At 45.3% G+C, this 23936-nt stretch overlaps 1 protein-coding gene across 2 annotated transcripts in view; it reads left to right on the forward strand.

The window, feature by feature from the left end:
* Positions 1-23936, forward strand: part of CPT1A (carnitine palmitoyltransferase 1A) — a 109372-nt gene that overhangs the window by 72565 nt on the left and 12871 nt on the right. For both annotated transcript variants that reach the window (XM_040328372.1, XM_040328373.1), the window contains exons 10-16: positions 10456-10651; positions 12970-13158; positions 16393-16498; positions 18259-18375; positions 18948-19112; positions 20037-20171; positions 23607-23759. In XM_040328372.1, the coding sequence (XP_040184306.1) occupies positions 10456-10651; positions 12970-13158; positions 16393-16498; positions 18259-18375; positions 18948-19112; positions 20037-20171; positions 23607-23759 (1061 nt within the window). The remainder of the gene's footprint in view (positions 1-10455; positions 10652-12969; positions 13159-16392; positions 16499-18258; positions 18376-18947; positions 19113-20036; positions 20172-23606; positions 23760-23936) is intronic.

Here is a 23936-nt window from a genome sequence, read left to right on the forward strand (position 1 = left end):
TATACAGTAAAACCTTGGATTTTGAGCATAATTGGTTCCGGGAAGCATGCTTGTAATCCAAAGTACTTGTATATCACCGCAAATTTCCCCATAAAAACTAACAGAAACTCAAATGATTCGTTCCGCAACCATTTATTCATAAGTCTTTCAGGTTATAGTCTATATAAAAAGATTATAGCAATGGTTGTGTAACCATAAAATATCCATTCACAAATGGATGACTCCACAAGGGGATTAGAAGCAAAATCCAGCAGAAGCTACAGAGTCTAAAAGATAAGAGAAGCGCCTCCAAGTGTAGCATTATGGTTACATTTAGACACTGAGGGCATTTTGCAGGCACTATAGCATTAAAAATAGCGCCTGCAATCCGCCCTTAAACAGCAGCTCTATTCACTCCAGTGTGAAAGCCCTCTGGCTTTCATACTGGAGCGGTGCGCTGGCAGGGTGTCAGAAAAAGTCCTGCCAGCAGCTTCTTTGGAGCGCATTAGGAGCGGTGAACTCACCGCTCCTAATGCGCTCCTGCCCATTAAAATCAATGGGCAGTACTGCCAGCAATACGCTGCTGTAGCGGCGCATTTTGCCGGCGGTATTAACCCTTTCTCAGCCGCTAGCGGGGGTTAAAAGTGCCCCGCTAACGGCCAAAATGCGCAGCAAATTTGACGGTAAAATAGCAGCGTTTTACCGCTATTTTACCGCCAACGCTCGGGGTGGCATAGTGTGAAAGCAGCCTTAATGAAGGTACAACACTTAGAAACTCACACGGTTGATGATTCAAACAGGCACATCCAAGTATGCAGGCATTCCGGGGTAAAGCTGTCCACATTGACCATCCTCTGCCCTGCCGACTGTCTCCGCTGTCAGTCTGCAATCATGACCGGAAAGACTTCCCTGCAGTAGAGCGATCTGAAAGCGAGGCTTAAACCGCTCATGGAGCGCAGCATGGAAGGGATGACGTCGATGGCGGTGCGGGGGATGGTCTATGTGGACAGCTTTACCCCAAATGCCTGCATACTTAGATGTGTCTGTTTTAATCGTCAACTATGTGAGTTGCTAAATGTTGTACCTTCGTTAAATGTAATCATATTGCTACACTTACAGGCACCTCTGTTCTCTTTTATACTTAGTTGTGATATGACGACACTTGTATATCAAGAGATCGCTTGTATATCAAGTCAAAATGTATTAAAAAAGTTAGCTTGTCTTGTAAAACGTTCTCAAACCAAGTTACTCTCAAACTACGGCCTCGTACACACGATAGGTTAAGCAGAGGACAACGGTCTGATGGACCGTTTTCATCGGTCAAAACCGATCGTGTGTGGGCCCCATATGTTATTTAACCATCGGTTAAAAAAAAGCCAACTTTAAATTTAACCGATGGATTCCTAACCGATAGGACAAAACTGATCGTTAGTAGGCACAACCATTGGTTAAAAATCCACGCATGCTCAGAAACAAGTCGACGCATTCTTGGAAGCATTGAACTTCATTTTTTTTTCAGCACGTCGTTGTGTTTTACGTCACCGTGTTCTGACACGATCGGTTTTTCAACCAATGGTGTGTAGGCGCGATGGACCATCAGTCAGCTTCATCGGTTAACCGATGAAAACGGTCCATCGGTCCATTCTCATCGGATGGACTGATCGTGTGTACGAAGCCTAAGGTTTTACTGTATTTGAGTTAACTTTTAAGACGAAAGAAGCTCAGCATATATTGTATGCTCTTCAACCAAACTAGAGAGATCGAAGTCAGACAGTATATTTGTATAAAACATTTTTACTGTCTGAGTATTGGCGTTAAGTGCTGTATGTCCTAATGATAACATGATAGGTTAACAGTCTTGCTTGGATAGATGAATAAATAATAACAGAAGCGCTGAAATACTTACCCTTTGCGGAGTAAATGCTACTTTGGGTTCCCTCCAGTGCTTATCTCGTAAAGAAAAAAGCCTAGGCAGTTGGCCAGCCATTTTTGTTTAAAGATGGGGTCTGATTTCAGATTGGCTTCTCCCCTTCTGCAAGAATCATTTAGGCAAGCATCTTTGCTTTTTGTTATGTAATTACTACTATGAGAAGCTTGGAGCGGCGTTTTTTCATCAGGAAAGGTAAGGATTTCAGACACTTTATTCCTACGGTACTTATTTATTATGCATACCATCAAGACTGTTAACACAACTTTAAAGTGATTGTGAGCGATCACCTTGTAAAACAACTCATTCAGTTTAAAATAGAAATGAAAGGCAAACATTTGTGTATAGGCATAAAAAACATTATAAATAGCTTTTTCTCTTTTTTTAGAAGTGATCACATTCCCTCTGTTCTCAGCTGCATAAGAGGGGGAGGAGAAGCAACAGTAACATTGATCTTCCCAGTGAAAAGCTGTGTGGGAGGGGTGTTAGGGCAAGTCTGATCATTGGAGGAGAGCAGGCTGGGCTCCCAGCACAGCTACGGAACTGACCATGCTGTGCTCTTCTGCCTAGAGTGATCAGTTTTTCTTGTCCAATATTTTTTATTAAATTTTTCAAAATTTTTAACAAGCCGTGGTTTGCCCACGCAGGGGCGACATAGAACATACAACAAAAAAAAATATAAAAAATGTAAGAAATAGCGCATGAACACATAATAGACAACAAGATCAATTATAACCCAGGCCATAAAGGACCAGGTTGAAACATAGACCTATGTCCTAAACACAAATATCTTTCTGTACCTAGGAGTACAGCAGCTTGCATTGTTGGTCCTTATAACGAAGAATAATGACAGAGAAAGCAAACAGGAAAGAAGGAGAAGGGAAAACGAAAGAGTAGAGAGAAAGAGAAGCCCCAGAAGAGGGCAAGTATCACGGACATGGGACCCGCCGGAGCAAGTCTTCCTAAAGCCGACCATAACTGGTCGGGGGCAGGGATGGAAAAGCATAACTTATCCATGGTTCCCACACTTTCAAGAATTTTGCATGCGAATCCTTCAATATACTGGACATCTGCTCATTAATCATCATAGCCGTCATTCTGGATCTCACCCCCTGGAAAGCAACCGACGGAGTCTTCCAGGCCTGAGCAATAGTCCTTTTGGCAGAAATAAAAAGATACGTGGCCAATTTCTGTTGGGGCGCAAATAGGCCCAGTATCGGGCAGTGTAAAAGAGCCAATCGGGCATCCCTACGGACCGTCACATGAAATAATGTCTGTAATAGGCCAAAGACCCTTGACCAAAAGCCGATCAAGCGTGGGCACGACCACCATACATGTAAGACGTCCCCACGTTGACCACAATTCCGAAAGCATCTGTCACTGCTACCAGGATAAGCGTGGGCTAGTCTAGCTGGAACCCAGTACCACCGCAGAAGTACTTTATAGGCGGCCTCTAGAATGGAAGTGTTAAATGAACACTTCGCAATTGACGTCCAAGCTTTGCTCCAGTCCTCTCCCTCAACACTAGAACCAAGGTCTCGCTCCCATTGAGTCACATAGGAGAGGGTCGACAAGGACGACCTACTATTAAGAGATGCATAAAGCAAAGAAATAAGACCTGGGGACCCCGGAGAATGTAGACAAGTGTGCTCAAAAGAAGTCGTTCGAAAAGGAAAAGTAGAGGTACGACGAAGAGAAAGAATCCAATTGCGCAATTGCAAATAACGAAAATACTCTTGTCTAGGAATCTCGTGTGTCACCCGAAGGGCCTCCCATGATGGGAACGAACGCGCGGATAAAAAGTGTTTCACTCTGGAAAAACCATGGGTGGTCCACCAGGAGAAAGAACGGGGTTGTTCCAACCCTGGAAGAAAAAGAGGGTTGCTGACAATCGGTAGGAGAGGTAGGAAGGGGGACATCAAGTTCCCGGAATACCTAACAGAATCCCACAGCTTCAAACTATGAAGCATTAAAGGGCTTAACATAGTGGGACGTAATCCACGGGGAAGCCAGAGCAGCGCTTCTAAAGAAGTCGGGGCACAATTAGGCAGTTCCAAAAGCACCCACAATGGGACGTCAGAGGTAGCGTGTAACATGGACAGTTGAGAGATCTGAGCCGCCAAGTAATACTTGGCCAGGTTGGGAACTCCCAGGCCACCCTGTAATCTGTGAGTATAGAGCGTTGCTCTGGGAACTCTGGGATGCTTGTGAGCCCATATAAACCGAAGAATTCTAGTCTGCAAGAGACGTAGGAAAAAGGAGGGGACTTGTATGGGTAGGGTCCGAAAGAAATAGAGGGCCTTGGGGAGGATCGTCATTTTAACCGCATGTATCCGTCCTATCCAAGAAAGTGAAGGAAATTGCCAAGAGTGGAGAAGAGATGTCAGGGAGCGCAGTAGAGGATAATAGTTGGCTGAAAACAGAGTTGAGTACGAGGAAGTAAGTTTGATCCCCAAATAGTCAATAGACTGAGATGCCCAGCGATAAGGAAATTGGGACTGCAGATGCAGGACTAGGTCGTCAGGAAGAGTTATATTCAATGCTGTGGTCTTAGAAAGATTAATACGAAGACCCGAGATAGCGGAAAAGTTATCCAGCGTTACCTGAAGGTTAGGAAGGGTGATGATAGGGTTGGTAAGAACCAGGAGAGCGTCGTCCGCATAAAAGTTTGCCTTGTAATGGATACCCGCGTAAGGAACGCCAGTAATATCAGGGTTTTCACGGAGGGCCATAGCCAGAGGCTCCAGCGCAAGAACAAAAAGCGCCGGAGACAGTGGACAGCCCTGCCTTGTGCCCCGGAAAATCGGGAAAGGTGACGAAAAGAAACCAGCATATTTAACCGATGCTACTGGGGACGAGTATAGAGCTTTAATCCAGGCCAGAAAGTCCCCACCAAAGCCCCACCGTGCGAGCACAAATTCTAAGTAGTCCCAGGAGAGCGAATCAAATGCTTTGTATATATCAAGAGACAATACAAAGCCTGGTATTTTACGTTGGTGTAAAATATGAATTAAGTGTATGACCTTGCGGATATTGTCCCCCGCCTGCCTGCCTGTGACAAAACCCACCTGATCCCTATGTATAAGGGTTTGGAGATATATATTGACACGAGTGCTCAGAACCTTTCCCAAAACCTTCATGTCCACGTTCAACAAGGAAATGGGTCTGAACGCCTGAGGCTCATTGACCTCGTCCGATGTTTTAGGAATCATGGTAATAAAAGCTTTAAGGGATTCTGGGGAAGGTTGAGATCCCTGCTTCAATGAGTTAAAATAAGTGGCAAGATGGGGAGTCAATAGGGCGGCAAATTTCTTATAGTAGATTCCCGAAAACCCATCTGGGCCAGGGGCCTTCGAGGGTTTAAGTGACTTAATAGCCCTCCCGACTTCCTCCTCAGAGATATCTGCGTTTAAAGCATCGCGGGCCGCCGTGGATAAAGAGGGGAGATGGAGATCCTGAAAAAAGCGTACTGCACGCTCTGAATTGAACGAGTCTGGTTTTTGATACAGATCAGACAAGAAGGTGGCAAACTCTGCTGTGATCTTCGTTGGGTCGGAGGTGAGACCCCCACCCCTGGCACGCAGCCGAATAGGTTTGTGTATACGGCCCACGGAATTGAGTTTCCGGGCCAGCATGGGTCCTGGTTTGTTAGCACTAGTATAGAATCTATGTCTGGCCCATCGTAAGGCTTTTTCTGCCTGTTCACTGGTAAGGAGATCCAGCTCGGTAGCCAGTACATCTCGGGCCTTACGTGTAGCCACAGTAGGCCGAGCCTTCCACACTTCATCAGCCTGAGCCAAGCGGAAAGTCAGCTCCCGCACCCTCCTCTCCCTTTCCCGTTTTCTGGAGGCGGCAATTTGGATCAGGTAACCTCTAATAGTGGCCTTATGGGCCTCCCAAAGGGATACCGCTGAGGTCACTGAACCCAGGTTCTCCGAAAAATATGACTGAATATGTGATTCTATTTGGATGAAGGAGGCCTGAGTAGTGAGCAGAGACTCATTTAGCCTCCACTGATAAGCAGATCTTGGTCGGTCCACAAGGTTCACCAACAAAACTAAGGGATCATGGTCAGACCAGGTGGAGGCAGGGATGGAAATCCTTTTGATCAATGGTAAGTGTCGAAGGTGGGTGAATATGTGGTCGATTCTACAGGAGCTTTGGTGTGGATTCGAAAAGAAAGTATATTCTCGCGACCTGGGGTGAAGTTCCCGCCAGACATCCACTAAATTATATTTCCGTAGAAGAGAGCACATGTTCCTTTCCAGCGGGATATCAGAGACCGGGGCCACACCACTCAGAGAGTGCCTGTCCATGGAGGAATTAAGCGTCATATTTGAATCTCCCATAAGGAGAAGAATGCCCTTCTGGTGTCGTGAGACTACTTGTAGCAGGTGGGAAAAAAATCTATGTTGAAACCTGTTTGGGGCATAATACCCCACCAAAGTCACCTCCTGATCCCCCATGGTCCCCTGTAAAAGCAAATATCTACCCGTAGGGTCCGCAATTTCGTGAGAGCAAATAAAAGGTAGGTCCCGCCGAAACGCTATCAACACTCCCCTATGTTTCTCAGAAGCAGATGCAGAGAAAAAGGTTGGGTAGTGAGGGGAGAGGAATCGAGGAGCAGAGGACTGAGAGAACCGCGTCTCCTGCAGGCAGACCACGTCTACGGCCTGGGACTTCAGATGATGGAACACTTTGGACCGTTTAGCAGGGGAATTGAAGCCATGAATATTTTGGGAATAGATCTTCAGGGGTCTCAGAGCCATATTGGACACAGAAGGGTGAGCCGCAGCAATGAGTGACGAGCAGAGATCGCACCATCAAAGATCATGCCCATTCGACGGGCCCCAAGTCCGTGAGAAGAAGAAAGGAAGAAAAAGAAGAAAAAGGAAAAGAAAAGTGTGAAGAAAAACTGAAGCATAAGCACATAATGCCTCAGAGGTACAACACATAGTGGGAGCATCCTACCAAGGAGGATACACATGGGGGGTGGCCCTACCACTGGGCACATGGCTGCACCATGAGATCTAATGAAACATCCAGGAGGGGGGAGTGCAGCCGTCAAAGCTGCTGGGGGGAAATGGGAGTCTGTTAAAGATAAAACAATAAAGAAATAAGCCAAGAATACGTACATATAATGCACGCATACAAACAAACATACATATACAGACACACATACACACACACATACATTCATACATATGCGCACGCACACACACCCACATACAAACGTACATACATATACTCACACACACATACATACACGCACACATGCATTTATACCCACACACACATTTGTGGTCACATACGCACTCACACACGCACTGGCATATACATATGTACGCATGCATACACAATACAGTGAAACAATTCGGAAAAGGGGGAGGGAGGGATAGGGAAAATTTGGGATAATAAAAACATGAACAGTATCCCAATAACTACGGTAACATAGCACAAATTGAGAGCAGAAGTGAACTATGACATAAAAATATACATTGCCCCAAAAGAAAAAGAAAAAAAAAAAACTCCATACACACATGTCCCCGCATATACACACACACACACATACACATATGTGCACACATATATGTATACGTACACAGACATGCACACATACATACAAATCAAAAAATAATAATGACAAATAAGCCACTGAAATACAGACCCACCCAATCTTAAACCACCAACCATGTGGGCCCACAGGTCAGAAGCGTCCCAGGCACAAAACTTGCTGCAGAGAAAAAGACAAACAAATATAAAAAAATAAAAACAAATCAAAGAGCGCAAGTCTCCAGCATTGACATAGTGCCAAGAAAACTATGATAAGGTGTTAATCAACCATTGAAATACAAATGTGTAAAGGTGGCAAGACCCGTGGATAAGGCAGTGGAAAAAATGAAATAAAAAATAATACCAAAAAACAAAAAATAAAAAATACACTCAAAAAAAATAAAAATAAAAAGGGGGAGGGGGGGGCGGAAGTCCCGGGACATTCAATCCGGTACCAGTATGAATGGTGTAGTTCACGTCTCAAGTAAGGAGGAACCCGGGAGGGCATCATAGGTCAGAACTGTTCACACCATACTAGATGAGGTCCCAAACAAAATTGAAATTGAAAGGTATAACCAAGGGGCGTAACGCCCAACATTAGGCAGTCCAGACCGGTATACCGGCAAGGTCGGGCGATTCCCAACCGGCGGCCAAGCCGCACAAAAAAGTGAAAGGAAAGGCTTACCCACTCAAGTCTCAACCTGGGTTAGAACACGGCAATCCTGATTGTGGAGGGGTACCAGGAAGGGAGCGCTGACGGCTTCCAACTTTCTCCCAAATACGACCCAACGGGCTGGAAGGAGGATGTGCACTGGAATGCTGCGCCGGACTGTTAACCCGCGGGGGTAAAAGGTGCAGCGCCTCCAGAGTTGACTTGGCCTCCTCCGGGTTGTGAACTGTGTGGTTCCGACTTTTGTGGGTGAAGGTGAGCTTGAATGGAAAGCCCCATTGATATTTGATTTGATGATTCAGAAGGGTCGATGTGTAGGGTTTCATCAGACGTCGTTTTTGTATGGTGGAGGGTGCCAGATCTGCAAAAAGTTGATAGGGATGGTTCTGAAAGCAAAGATCACGTTTGTCCCGGGCCGCCCGCATAAGTGTTTCCTTTGTGCGGTAAAAAGTAAACTTTATTATAATGTCCCTGGGGGGGCCATCTGTTTTTTTCGGCCCAAGAGCTCTGTGAATACGATCAAATTCAAGACGCTCGATCGGCAAGGCGGGCACCAACTCCTGGAAAAGTGCCGTTGCGGTGGAAGTGAGGTCAACAATGGACTCAGGCAGGCCGCGTAGACGTAAATTGCCCCGGCGGGAGCGATTTTCAAAATCCTCCAGCTTCAGCAAAGCTATGTCGAGATCCTTTCTCAGATCAAAAATGTCCTGCTCATGGTTGTCAATTACAGTAGCAGCGGCGTCCATCTTGTCTTCCAGGACATTGGTACGAGCGCCCAGCTCCCTGATTTCTCTGGTCAAATGGGCTGCCAACTTAGATGTGGCTGCTGAAAGTTCACCCTGCAGCATCACTTTAAACCTGGCCAGTAAGTCGGCATCCCGCAGGGCTGGCGGCGGAAGGTCGGGTGATAGTTCTTGCAGGCTCTCAGACTCGGACAGAGCGTCCGGATCCCCGAAGAGGGGCGGCGGGGAAGACTCCATACTACAGACCGCGGCTTCCGGATCTCCGGCCAGCGAGAAGGCCGCAGCTCCGCGTGAGTTTGTGGATCTCGAGGCGGACGCTCTGGTGTTCATGGTCCGTCTCACCATATGCGACCGCGGGGTGGAGGGGAGGCAGAAGGTATCGAGGAAGGGGGAATAGGGCTCTCCTGGATGCTAAAATTATAGCTGATGTGCCCGGCAGTGGAGGAGCGAGGTTAGCACGCAGCCATCTCCGTTCGCTGCTCACGAGCGCCCCCGAGTGATCAGTTTTTAACAGGAAAGCAGAGGAATACCGGGGGTTTCACACAAAGGAGGCAAAAAAAGAAAACAGGATACTTTTTCATACAAGTACATAGTACAGCAGGCACATATCAGGAAATTTGGATAGGTTGGGGTAACAAACACTTTAAAGTGGAGCTCCAGCCCCCTTATGCCGCGTACACACGATCGGTCCATCCGATGAAAACGGTCTGATGGATTTTTCCATTGGTTAACCGATGAAGCTGACTAATGGTCAGTCGTGCCTACACACCATCGGTTAAAAAAACTATCGTGTCAGAAAGCGGTGACGTAAAACACAACGACGTGCTGAGAAAAATTAAGTTATTTTTCGGTAATGCCGCGTACAGTGTGTATGAATGGCATGCAATGCGCCAGAATTATGCCACTAAATTGTGCCCTTTCTTTAAAGTGGTTGTAAACTTGAGTCATGAAAGATGAACAAATTGTATCCCTCTATAATGTGTGCTTGTCTCATTTAAGAGCACTAAGTGTAATTTCTGTGTGCCGCTTTGTTCCTCTGCTAGCTGCCTGAGTCACTTATGATAAGTTTTCCTGACACCAAGAGAAAAAAGGTGACGGAAGGGAATTTCCAGCTGATTGACGGCCTCAGTTCTGTTCATGTGTGCTGTTTATAGGGGGTGTGTCTCTTCCCTCCAATCAGCTCTCATATCTCTTCTAACTGAGCTCTGCAGAGTGTAATTTCTGCTCTCCTCCGTCTTATGTGTGAACTCTCAGACAAGCCTACAAATTCAGTACTTTGAACAGATGTTCAGAAGAGAAAACTAAAGATAGACAAGTACAACTTATGTAGAAAGATTTATTTTGTTTCTGTGTATCACCTGGGTATTACTTCAGTTTTACTTCACTGGTTATATGTAGGGGTTTACAACCACTTTAAGCAACACAACAGTACTGTAAACCAGTCTCCACATTACAAATAGTTCCAAACCATTGTCTATTGACATCTAATATTATTCAGTCTCTGGAGGAAGGGAAGTTGGAAACACAGATTAAGCCGTACATTGCCTCTTGTTTTTATAACTGTAACTCTCTGACCATTGCAGACACCATTCAGCATGTAAAGGACAGCAGGCACATTATTGTCTTCCACAAGGGACGCTACTTCAAAGTGTGGCTGTATCATGATGGACGACTACTGAAGCCCAGGGAGATTGAACAGCAGATGCAAATTATTCTGAATGACAAATCTGAACCTCAGCCTGGAGAGGAGAAACTGGCAGCCCTTACTGCTGGAGACAGGTTAGTAGTGGACTCTCTGGATTCCGCACAGACCTTTCCATTCAGCACAGATGGACCCCCCCTTCAGCACAGACCCCTCCATTCAGCACAGATGGACTCCCCTTCAGCACAGACCCCCCATTCTGCCCAGACCCCTCCATTCAGCACAAATAGACCCCCCCCATTCTGCACAGACCCCTCCATTCAGCACAGACCCCTCTCAGCACAGATGGGACCCCCTTTAAGCACAGACCCCCCCTTTAGCACATACCCCTTATTCAGTACAGACCCTCCCTCCAGCACAGTTGGACCCCCCATTCAGCACAAACCCCCCCTTCAGCACAGACGGACCCCCCCTCCCCCCATCCCATTCAGTACCTCAGATTAGCCATCAGCGCGACACAGCAGGTTCCCTCCCCCTGTGTACACATAAACACTGGAGGGGGAGGCGGCTTCACTCTGCTCGCTGTGCCTGTGTGACATCCGGCTCGGAACCGCTCAGACAGCCCGCGGCCACGTGAGAAGGGGATAGTTCCACCTTCTCCATTTTCCAGGGTGGGTCAATTGCCCCCCCCTTGCCCTATGGAGTGGACGTCCATGACCTGAACAGTTATGTAAGAACTATATAAGGGTTTGTATTAATGATTCCAGTTTGGGACACTTCTGAGAAGAACCAGAATTCATTGACATGCATTTAACCTGCCATTGACCTCCTTCTGTCCTATATTTAACCTTGCTTCAAACAAGCTTTGTATACCGAAAGACTTTTATTTAGGCTTCATGTACACTGCTGCTGGTAAACTGATGTTTAGGAACAATTGGGCGTTTTTTTTCAGCTGCCCCATCTATGTTATCTTATCAGTACATGTACACAGGATCGTTTCTAGTCGTTTCTAGGCAGTTGAGTTTAGAAGTATTTTTTGGAAAGCAAAAAAATGCGTTCAGAATGGATGTTCAGAGGCATTTGAAATGCCAAACGCCTGTAATGGCTTGTAAGCGCGGTAGCTCGTGTTTAGCCACTTTTCGTTTACAGGTGTTTTAAACTTTTGACTAATTGAAAAAAAACGCTTCTAAACGCAAACGCAGCATGTAAACGCAGCAAAACAAGACATTTTGAAACGTTGGTTACTATCTGTCAGGTTAAATCGTTCAGGGGAAGTTGTAAAACGTCCCGTGTACATCAAGCCTTAAGGGCATGAAAAACCCACCTGATCCACCTGATCCAAAGAAGAGCCCATTGACACAGGCGCTAAAGCCTATTATTGATAACAGAAAACAAACAGTCAATAATCCATAACGATGATACTGACCTTGCTGCCCTTCATGGATGGGGGTATCCTGGTGACAAACAAAAAGAAAAAGAAAACAAGGGAGCACCAGCCTAATGTATTACCGTTTGGATACATTTTATTAAAATACAATATAAAACCTAATTACAATTGTAGTAGAAAGATTCCTGACGCGTTTCAAAGCACAAGGCTTCTTCATCAGAACCCAGCAGACTGCTGGGCTCTGATGAAGAAGCCTTGTGCTTTGAAATGCGTCAGCCGGCAGTGACCTTCATCACATCCTCCATTACCATTCGGAGTGCAGTTTGGGTTCTACATTGATACAGCCATTTATGGAATTACTTTTTTATTGCGAACCTTTCTACTACAATTGTGAGTAGGTTTTATATTGTATTTGAATAAAATGTATCCAAACGGTAATACACTAGGCTGGTGCGCCCTTGTTTTTCTTTTTGCTAAAGCCTATTATATCTGTTTTGGTGGCTAGATTTTTTTTTGCTGTCTTGCTTTGGAAACAGTAAGAGCCTGTTCACACTCCTACGGCACGACTTCGGGGGCGACTCTGCAAGTCGTCCTCAGGACGACTTCAGAGGCGACCAGCAAAACGACTTCTGTATAGAAGTCAATGCAGGTCGCCCCGAGCCGCCCCGAAGTCGTACAGGAACCTTTTTCTAAGTCGGAGCGACTTGCGTCGCTCCTATTAGAACGGTTCCATTGCATTGAATGGGACGCAACTCGTCAGGCGGCTGAGCCAGTGTGAACCGGCTCTAACCCACAATAAAAATAATAATAATAATTAATAATAATAATAATAATTAATTAATAATAATAATTATTAATAAATAATAATAAAAAATAATAATAATAATAATAATAATAAATACTAATAAAAAATAATAGAAATAATAATAAACACATTTCTAGATGTTGATAACATTTAAATAATTAATCACAGAATATATAGGTTTTATTTTGCGGGAATTGTGCTATACAGACATTAGGTCTTCATACCAGTGATAAACCCAGTTCTTTTGTATGTGTATAATACAGGATACCTTGGGCCAATGCTCGTAAAACCTACTTTATGAATGGAAGAAACAGGCAGAGCCTGGATGCTGTGGAGAAATCGGCTTTCTTTGTAACCCTGGATGACACTGAACAAGGATACAACAAGGAGGACCCTGTGACATCTCTTGACAAATATGCCAAGTCTCTCTTACATGGGAAATGTTATGACAGGTATTCTTTCTGAGTGATATTTGTATATGGGGACTGTTTTTTTCAATGTAATTGTTTGTTTAACTATTTCCATGCATTTACTAGATTATGTCTGGCTGAATAGATTAAAACTGATTTCCCATCAGGAAAACTGCCAAGACAGCTTTTGGCCGGGAAAACTGTCCGTGTGTATGCTCCATGGCGATTCCCGGCAGTCTTTTTCCCGACAGTTTTCCTATAGGAAACACTGCAGCGCAGCATGCACACGCCCGGGTTTCCCGGCCAAAGCTCTCATGGCAGTTTTCTTGCCAGGAAAACCGGCCGTGTGTAGGGGGAAAAAGCTGCCCCTTGGGTTTCCCCGCAGTAAAAAGTCCACGGGAAACCGCTACGTGTGTACGAGGCATTACTTATGTTTAACACTCCCAGTGTTAAAGTCAACCTCTGTCTAAGGCCCCGTACACACGAGGGGATCTCCGCTGGATTTGGATCCGATGGCTTGTACTTACCATCGGATCAAAATCCGCCGTCGCCGCGATGATGACGCGGCGACGTGCGCGACACTGGAAGGTAAGTACTTCCACGCATGCGTCGAATCATTACGACGCATGCGAGGGAGGGGAGCGGACGGATTGATCCGGTGAGTCTGTACAGACCACCGGATCAATCCGCTGGACCCGATTCAAGCGGATACATTTCTTAGCATGCTAAGAAATTTATATCCGCTTGAAATTGATCGGGCCGAGAAATGTCCGCGGATAAATATCCGCTAGGCCGTACAGACGACCGGATTTATCCGCTGGAACTGATCCGCGGATCAATTCCAGCGGATAGATCCGGTGGTGTGTACGAGGCCTAAAGGTTTCTGTAACATAATCCATACCCCTTATCCTCAAACTTTTTTTTAACCTACTTTCTCCAAAGGAACATGCTCATATTTTTTTCCCCTTTGACATCCCTACAGTGATCGCTGAGGTCTTCACTCCACTGGATGTGAGATACAAGATGGTGCCCTGCATTACTTTCTCCAGACACAGGGTACCCTCTTGGATCATATACCAGGCAGTGAATGGCAGGGAGTGTTATCAGCTGTGACAATGTTGATAATCCTTTTTATCAGCATATGTGCTGCTGCTAAGTATAGCAATGTTAAAGTTAATTCACTAAAAGTTTCTGAAGCGTTGCCTCCTCCTGATGGAGGACCAAAGAGGTGGCAGGATCACCAGGTATTTAAAAAAGATTTAGTTAGTAAAATGTTGTGCTTATTTGTATTGTGCTTCTAGGAACACATAGGACATTTTTCAATTTAGTGTATAGTTGTACTTTAATGCCATTGTAATTATTGTAATTGTACAATATGGTGTGCATTTACTAAAGTCAAATAGACTGTGCACTTTTCAAGTGCAGTTGCACTGATTTTCCCCAGAGCTTAGTGAATGTGGTGAAGTTCTGCTGATTTTATTCAGGGACGTGCAGTTAGGGAAAGGCAGGTGAGGCAGGGCCTCAGCTGCCATGAACATAAAAAACAAAACAAAAAATGATCACGCTTCAAGGGTCATAGCTCGGAAACCTGGGGTCTACCCCACCACTGGTCAAAATTTGGGGCTCTTGGCACCTATGGTTCTAGAGGTATTGGGCTCCTTGCACAACCTGTCAGAAGCTACATACAGCGCGGCCAGTTTGAATACAAGCATGCATATTCTGCAGCAGACTGAGAGGATGAGCTCATAGTGCCTCTCCTCACTTCTTGTCAGAGGCACTGAGCTGAATGGACAACTTGGAGCCTTGGACCTATGGTAAAGCACCAGGGGTCAAGTCCTGGGGAAAAAAGTGTGGGAACTCCCACCCAAGATCCTCTCCCCCACCAAAAAAAATAAATGATACGCTGATATGCATAATTACTAAACTGTGTGTTTTTCTTAAAGCAAGTTCTTTCTAAATCCTGCGAAACTCGCGGCAGGCCTCCGCAATGTCTCCTGGGAACAATGACAAAAGCTCCCATGAGACATTGCGACATCGAGGAAGTGACGGAATACCCGCACACTACCCGATTAATCCATATACAGGAAGCGGCCAGTAAGAAAGGATTATTCAGGTTTGCCTGCCCCTGACAGTGACTCGAGCTGGGCATCGCCGCTTAGTGAAGGATTGGCTCGGGTGGCTTGGATGCTCTTGGCTGCTCTTGTCCTGCAAAGGGAACTGCGTTTCTGCTGAGAAAAAAGTGCAGGAACTCCGTTCCCACGCTTTCCCGCAGGACTTGAGCCCTGTAAAGCACCATTGGTCCAAGCTGTCCAATATAAATGCTGCAGTGGAGGCACGCCTCTCACTGCAGTGTCAAAGAAGGGGGCATGTGTCTATAAGTCAAATGCTCCCTTCCAGCCCTCCTAACTACAAGGAAAAAACATATGGGTTTATGGGTAAAAGGTTTACCCATATTTCCATGATTTTATAACACAGTTAAGAGGGATAATCTGCTGCTGAAAATTTACTTTTTTTTAATCAAGCTTAAAGTGGATGTAAACCCTCCATACACCCAGTGAAGTGAACAGCCTCAGATGATACACTGAGATGAACCAAATCTCCCTACATCAGTTTTACATCCATATCTGCTGTCTTCACATTTATATACTGTTTAGAAAGTTCAGATGGTGTTAGGAAATCTTCTCTTCCTGTTTAACACAGAGTCTGATGTCTGGGCATACAGCCAAGACAGCTAAAATTGCTGATTGGAGGAAAGGCACACCCCCCCTCTCATCATAGGCAGAGACTCTCAGAGGTGTTTTGTAATAGGACCAGCTCTCTGCTACTCTATTTTAGAAACCTCCCCAGACAGAAATTTCAGGCTGCTTTTATCTGATGTGTCAGAGAATTTGTTAGGAGTTATCAGGCTGATAACAGAGGAACGGTTCAGAAAAGAGCTACAGGACGTAGCTCATTGAAGAGAGATAACAAAATACTGCATATATATTTGAAAAAGCTAAAATTTCATGAATTGGGTTTACATCCACTTTAATGATATATTATTATGCTATATGTTATAATAACAGTTGTTTTTACTTTGCACATTTCATCAGCTGTTTTAACACTGGGCTTTTTTTAAGAGTAGAAGGTCTTTAATGTACCAACCCATAGCAAACAATCTAAAATAGCAGCCAACATTAAGCTTCTATACACTCAAGTACTGGTCGGGTGCTAAGCCCTCCAGCTTGCTATTGCTCTTAGCACAAGAGTTTCCTAAGTCTGTATTTTCTTTTCCAGATGGTTTGATAAAACAATCAGTTTCATTGTGTTCAAGAATGGCAAGATGGGCATGAACTGTGAACATTCCTGGGCTGATGCCCCAATTTTGGGCCATCTCTGGGAGGTAAATGATTTTAAACTATTCATGCATCACCAGTCTGTTAAACCACATTGTACAGATTAATGATCACCTTAAAATGGGTGTGTAGATCTAACGTCGGACTGTTAGTACAGCATCTCCAACTGGAGCTGTCCGTTTTTTTCAGGTTGAAAGAGAAAAAACTATTAGGGGCAGATACACAAAAGGATTACGCCGGCGTATCTACTGATACGCCGGCGTAATTTTTAATTTCCTGCGTCGTATCTTTGTTTTGAATCCTCAAAACAAGATACGACGGCATCTGGGATCGATCCGACAGGCGTACGTCTTCGTACGCCGTCGGATCTAAGATGCAATTTTTCGGCGGCCGCTAGGTGACGTTCCCGTCGAAATCCGCGTTGAGTATGCAAATGAGCTATTTACAGCGATCCACGAACGTACGCCGGCCCGTCGCTTTTTTTTCCGTCGTTTGGGTTCGGCTTTTTTCCGGCGTATAGTTAAAGCTGCTATACTGAGGCGTATTCAATGTTAAGTATGGCCATCCTTCCCGCGTACAATTTTGAATTTTTTACTTTGTTTGTGTAAGTCGTTCGCGAATAGGAATTTGCGTAGAATGACGTCACCATCGTAAGCATTGGCGGGTTCCGGTTTAATTTCGAGCATGCGCACTGGGTTACCCCGAGGGACGGCGCATGCGCAGTTAAAAAAAAAAGTTGTTTACGTCGGGTCACAACGTATTAAAGCGGAGGTTCACCCGCACATGACACTATTTCCCCCTAGATGGATGCTCGTTTTGTCTAGGGGAATCCGCTAGTTGTGTTAAAATATGATCCGTACTTACCGTTTACGAGATGCATCTTCTCCGCCGCTTCCGGGTATGGGCTGCGGGACTGGGCGTTCCTATTTTGATTGACAGTCTTCCGAGAGGCTTCCGACGGTCGCATCCATCGCGTCACGATTTTCCGAAAGAAGCCGTACGTCGGTGCGCAGGCGCAGTATAGAGCCGCACCGACGTTCGGCTTCTTTCGGCTACTAGTGACGCGATGGATGCGACCGTCGGAAGCCTCTCGGAAGACTGTCAATCAAGAAGGAACGCCCGCTCCCGAAGACCCATACCCGGAAGCGACGGAGAAGATGCATCTCGAAAACGGTAAGTACGGATCATATTTTAAAACAACTAGCCGATTCCCCTAGACAAAACGAGCATCCATCTAAGGGGAAAAGAAAAAAAAATACTTAATTGGGTGAACTCCCGCTTTAACATAAAACACCCCATCACTCCTATTTGAATTCCGCGCCCTTACGCCGCAACAGATACACTACGCCGCCGTAACTTACGGCGCAAATTCGTTGAGGATTCGAAACAAAGCCAAGTAAGTTACAGCGGCGTAGTATATCTAAGATACGCTACGCCCGGCGCAATAATGCGCCATTGTACGAGGATCTACCCCTTAGTGTGTACCAGGCTTAAAAGAGTGGCTCGCTGAGAGGCTGAGCCAGGTGTCAGTCCAGGCACCTGGAGGGTCCAGACTCCATGGCCAGGATGATGCGGTGCCTGGACTGAAATCAGTGAACTTCAGCCCTCTCTCTGTGGAAAACGGATCACAGGAGTGTAAAACAAACTTCACTCCTGTGGTCCATAGGAGAAGTACAGCTAAACAAGCTTTGGCTGGACTTCTCCTTTAAGCGTACACACACATTGATGCAGTTAGATAAAAGTCCTTTTTTTGAACAATGTTGTTGCTTCTGTGTTTTACAATTTTCTTTTTGTGTCTCGTGTACAGTACACTATGGCAACTGATAAACTTGACTTGGGATACGAAGAGGATGGACATTGTAAAGGAAACCTTAATCCTAGCATCCCTCCTCCAAGCAGACTGCAGTGGGATATCCCTGAAGCGGTAAGAGGCACAATATTACAAATATACTGCAAGTGGCTACATTGTGGATCAACAGATTGTCTTTGGGGATCAAAAAGGATTTTCTTGCCATATGAATGAATTGGATCATGCTTTTTACAGGGTTTTTTTCCTTGTTCTGAAGCAACAGCAAGGTTGCAAGGTGTTTTTAAGAAAATTATTTCATGTAGAGATTTGTTTTCAGGTTCTTTTTTTTCTGAAAAATTATCTAATTTTGAAAAAGAATGTTTATTCTATTTGTGTTTTTGGTATTTAACACGCCTTGTAATAAGAAGCTATGTTTAGGGTGCATTAAATAACCACTTCAATCCAGGGAACTTTAACCCCCTTCCTGCCTGCCTAGGCCAATTTTCTGCTACAGTATATCACCTCGCTATTGGCCAAATTTGCAGACTAAATGATAAGTGTCCCACCATCTTGTGCCACTTTTGGTAACTGCATGGTCACACTTATTGTACTGTGCACATGAATATACTTTATCTTTTACAATGGATTCAATGGAAATTTATGACCAACCTGTGGCTAACGCTTTGTCTCTTGTTTTTTTGTTTCAGTGCCAAAACGTGATTGAGAGTTCCTTAGTTGTTGCCAATGCTCTTGCAGGTGACGTTGATTTTCACTCATTTCCTTTTGACAATTTTGGCAAAGGGCTTATCAAGAAAACCCGAACAAGCCCAGATGCCTTTGTCCAGTTGGCTCTTCAGCTGGCACATTTTCGGGTAAGCTTTGATGGGATAAATGGCTGTACTGAAATAGACTGCAGAGCTTGCTCGTGAAAGTTGTTCTGCAAGCATGGGCGTCCGCTCCATAGGGCAAGGGGGGTCGTTTGCCGCCCCCCTGGGATCGCCAGGGAGAGCCAGGAGCGGAGCCGAACTGGCCCTGGGGGCGCTTTAAGCGGCGACTGCAGCGCTCCCCTCCTTCTGTCCTTCGGCGCTCGTATTGTATGTCATGGAGATGGGTCTGTGTGCAAGGTCCCGCGCCCCTAGTTCGGCTCGTCTGATAGTCTTCTAGTGTTCTGCCTATCACACGAGCCGAACAAGGGGGCGGGACCTTGCACATACACCCAGCTCCGTGACATACGATACGAGCGACAGAGGGAGGGGAGCGCCATTTTATATCGTTTACCAGGCTTGTGCTTTGTTTGTTCCAACATCTGTTGCCACAGGTAACACTAGACTATTTTCTGATGTGTTTTTAGAAAGTCTGGAAACGCAGAGCAAACACAACACAGAGTTATAGCCTACGGCAAAGTTTCTAGTTGTCCCTTATTTAGTTAGTTTAGTTTACTTGTTTTTACATTTTAACGTGGGGGGTGGGGCGCTTTTAACCCCCGCTAGCGGTCAAAGAAAGGGTAAAATGCGACTGTGTATCGCCCCTGCCGGAGCGCGCCCCCCCCCCCTGAAAAAATTTCAGTGGACGCCCATGTCTGCAACTTAGCCATGTAATACAATAGATCCAGATAAGCTGTGTTAATAAAAATGGTCAATTTGTTCCTAATTAGAGTATTGCTTACACCATAATCCAAAACTGGAATGTTTTACTTCAGAGGCTCTTCTCTGTGCATTGCTGAGGTTTCTACAGTTTTGTCTACAAAAGGAACTATATCAGATCACTTCACGTCTTTTCATTTTTGTTTACTGCAGGACAAAAGAAAATTCTGTCTGACGTATGAGGCCTCCATGACCAGATTATTCAGGGAAGGCAGGACTGAAACTGTACGTTCCTGTACTATTGAAGCCAGTGAATTTGTGTTGGCCATGGCAGATCCCAAACAAAGCGTAAGTACCCAAAGCAGACCGTTCAGCAACTTTTACAAGTCTGCATGAATAAATTCCTGAAATGTTACAATATAGAGTAGCAGTGTTAGGCCCCTTTCACACTGGGGCGGGAGCCGCGGTGGCGGTATAGCGCCGCTAAAAATAGCAGCGCTATACCGTCGGATTTTCCACGGGATTCGGCCGCTAGCGGGGTGGTATTAACCCCCGCTAGCGGGCGATAAAGGGTTAATACCGCCCGCAATGCGCCTCTGCAGAGGCGCATTGCGGGCGGTATTGCCGCGGTTTCCCATTGTTTTACATGGGAAGGAGCGTTATACATACCGCTCCTCTCACTGCTCCAAAGATGCTGCTGACAGGAGATTTTTTTCTCTCCTGCCAGCTCATCGCCTCAGTGTGAAAGCCCTCCAGCTTTCAAATTGAGGTTGCTGTGCAGGAGTTTTTCAGGTGGTATAGCAGCGCTATTTTTAGCGCTGTACCGCCTGAAAAACTCCTCAGTGTGAAAGGGGTCTTAGGGCTCATGCACACTGCAGCTTAAAAAAAAGCTGCTTTTACAAGCATTATATTTATATTTATTTCAGCTTGAAAATGTTTGTACTTTTTGTGTTTTTCTGTTTCAAAGCTTCTCTTAAAAACGTGAGTTAGGTGGGTTTTATTTATGCCTGTAAACTCCTGAAAAAGCCAAAGTGTGCATAGACACATTGGCTAACATGGAGGGGAGTTTCCAAGCAGAAAAAATTAGAGCTTAAAAAAGCTCAAAAGGTTACTGTATAGAAGCCGCTTCTTTGAGCTGTAGCGAGCATGAGCCCTAAGAGCCGGTTCACACTTAGGCGGCACGACTTCGGGGGCGACTCCGCAATGCGTTCTGAAGACGACCTCAGAGGCGACCTGCAAAATGACTTCTGTATAGAAGTCAATGCAGGTCGTGCCGAGCCGCCCCCGAAGTCGTACAAGAACCTTTTTCTAAGTCGGAGCGACTTGCGTTGCTACTATTAGAACGGTTCTATTGCATAGAATGGGACGCAACTCGTCAGGCGGAGTCGCCCCAGTGTGAACCGGCTCTTAGGCTCCATGCACACTGGCATAGAAAAACGTTGCTTCTACAGGAGTTTTGTGTTCTGCCTGTAGAAGCAACTCAATGTTATCTTACATGTTCATGCAAATTATGACGTTTACAGGCATATTTTGAGATCAACGTTAAAAGACAGCCCAGTGTGCATGGAGCCTTATTGTTAATAAAGGTTCTTGTATCATTAAATATCTGTCCTTGAGCTCCAGGAAAATGACATTTGCTGAGATGATGCCATCAGTCTGCTGCAGGCAGATGGAAATATTGCTTTAGTCCCATCTTTCTTATTGATTAGGCTCTGAAGAAAGTCGCAAAGTAAGAGGGTGCATTAGAGGGGTAACTGTGACATTGGATAACACAGCCAGGAACTGCATAGGCACCAGGATTTACATGATGGTGTCATCCCTGAGATATGTCATCATCTCCGACCGTTCTGTTCAGGAAGTAGATGCTAGCCCTGCGTGATGCCTGAAAAAAGGTGGCAGTGACATTCTGAAGGATAAGGCCTCATTCACACGGACGGACCGTTCATTGACGGCGGACCTGAACGGCCACTCCATGCATCCCTATGGAGCGTCGGATGTCAGCGGAGACATGTCCACTGACATCCGACCCTATCCGATCCGCTAAAAACAGATCATATCGGATAAGATCTGATGAAAACTGACATGCTGTCCGTTTTCATCAGATTGCTCCATAGGAGACAGCGGTGCCCGACAAGCCCCTCCCCGCTCAATGAGCAGAGAGGAGCTTGTCATCCGTCGGCTCAGATCTCCCGTTGAGCTGGCGAGAGCAGGCGGACTCCGTATCGACGGAGTCCGCCTCGTGTGAATGGGGCCTAAAGCAGATAAAGGCATTGTCAGAAGTAGGGTGATCTCTGTGAGAGATAATAAATATCTCTCTTAGGCTATATTCACACCTTTGCATGATTGCTTGATGTGTCTTCCATTTAAAACAATGGTAATGCACCAGAACGCATCTCAAAGCATGTGTCAAAACGCACAATGGCAAATGATGTGTAATGACACACTTGAACACATCGTTATGTTCATCAAATGCTCATTGAAAATATGCAACACTGCAAGTTAATGAGCAAAGACATACATGTTAATGCATTTCCATTGATTTTATTGGAAATTGCATTGAAAAAGTATATCTAAGTCTAGTCCACTTTAAAGGACCCTTTCACTTCATTGTGTAGTGGGAATGAGCATTCCCGCTACACGATTTTGACAGTGCAATTTTGAAACGATCCCGCGTGTCGCATAGGGCATCCCGTTCGCTTGAATGGGCTGCCCTATGCGCATTTCTTGCCCAAAAAGAAGCTCCTGCTCCTTTTCAGTTGACTAGCTTCAGACGATTTTCGAAGGCGTGGTTTGCCACGATTGATGTGCGATAATAGCGGTAGAATCACATCTAGTTTGGGATACCATTGATGATAATGAAATCCGAACTCATGCAGTGCGTTGTGCTGCGATTGTCACGCAATTTAGGATCAGAGGCAGAATTGTAGCGGTTCTGTCTGCGATCCCAAATGGTGAGGTGTGAACGGGCCTAAGCGTTGGCTCCGGTGCGTGTGGCTAAAGCTGACCATTGTGATCACTCCAGTTTTTAGTACAATGTTTTTGGTATGTTATTGTCTTTAAACAAGATTATATTGGGGTTGCATATTTTATTTCTGTATAGGCTACTGGAAGAGAACTCATGCTGCAAGACTGTTCTATGTTCTAATCCAGGGGTCTCCAAACTGCGGTCCGAGGGCCAGATGTGGCCCTTTGCTAGCCTTAATCCGGCCCGTGGGGCACAATTCCTTCCACTGATATGAGGCACTATTCCTGCCACTGACACCAACAATGGGGCACTATATCTTCCATGGATACCAAAGATGGGATACTATTCCTCCTACTAATAGGTGGAATATTCCTCCTTCTATTGACCACCAACCCTGAGGCCATATTTATTCTAACTGATGTTGGGCCCGTGACATTTTCTGCCCCTGCTGGCCACAATCCGGCCCTCCTAAAGTCTAAAGGACAATAAAGTGTCCCTTTGTTTGAAAAGTTTGGAGACCCCTGTTCTAATCTATCTTGTGGTGTCCCCCCATTCTTTTTTTTTTTTTAAATGCTATAATAAGGAAGTGACTTTCCAATGTTTTACTTGTGTCACCAATGTGATCCTTGTGTCACCAATGTGATCCTTGTGTCACCAATGTGATCCTTGTGTCACCAATGTGATCCTTGTGTCACCAATGTGATCCCTTTTGTCACCAATGTGATCCTTTTGTCACCAATGTGATCCTTGTGTCACACCTGTATACCAATGATCAGAGAACTAAGATGTTTAATAAAATTTACTTTTTTTCCATGCAGAATGAAAATAAAATTAAGTTATTCAAGGCAGCAGCAGAGAAGCACCAACAGATGTACCGCCTGGCCATGACGGGACAAGGAATTGACCGTCACCTCTTCTGTCTCTATGTGGTGTCAAAATACCTGGGGGTTGACTCTCCTTTCCTTAAAGAAGTAGGTCTTATCTTCTTAATCAGCAGTCCTTTATATTAGTACAGTTTACAGTCTACACAGATCGAAAATTAAAGCAGAGTTCCTAGCAAAAGAAAAAGTTAAAATAAATATATGGGAAATATATTACTTGCCAAAGCAATTTTATCGCTGTTCAGTCAGTGCTCTAATCCAGACATT

This window comes from Rana temporaria, chromosome 11, assembly GCF_905171775.1.
Source record: "Rana temporaria chromosome 11, aRanTem1.1, whole genome shotgun sequence".
Taxonomy (NCBI): Eukaryota; Metazoa; Chordata; class Amphibia; order Anura; family Ranidae; genus Rana; species Rana temporaria.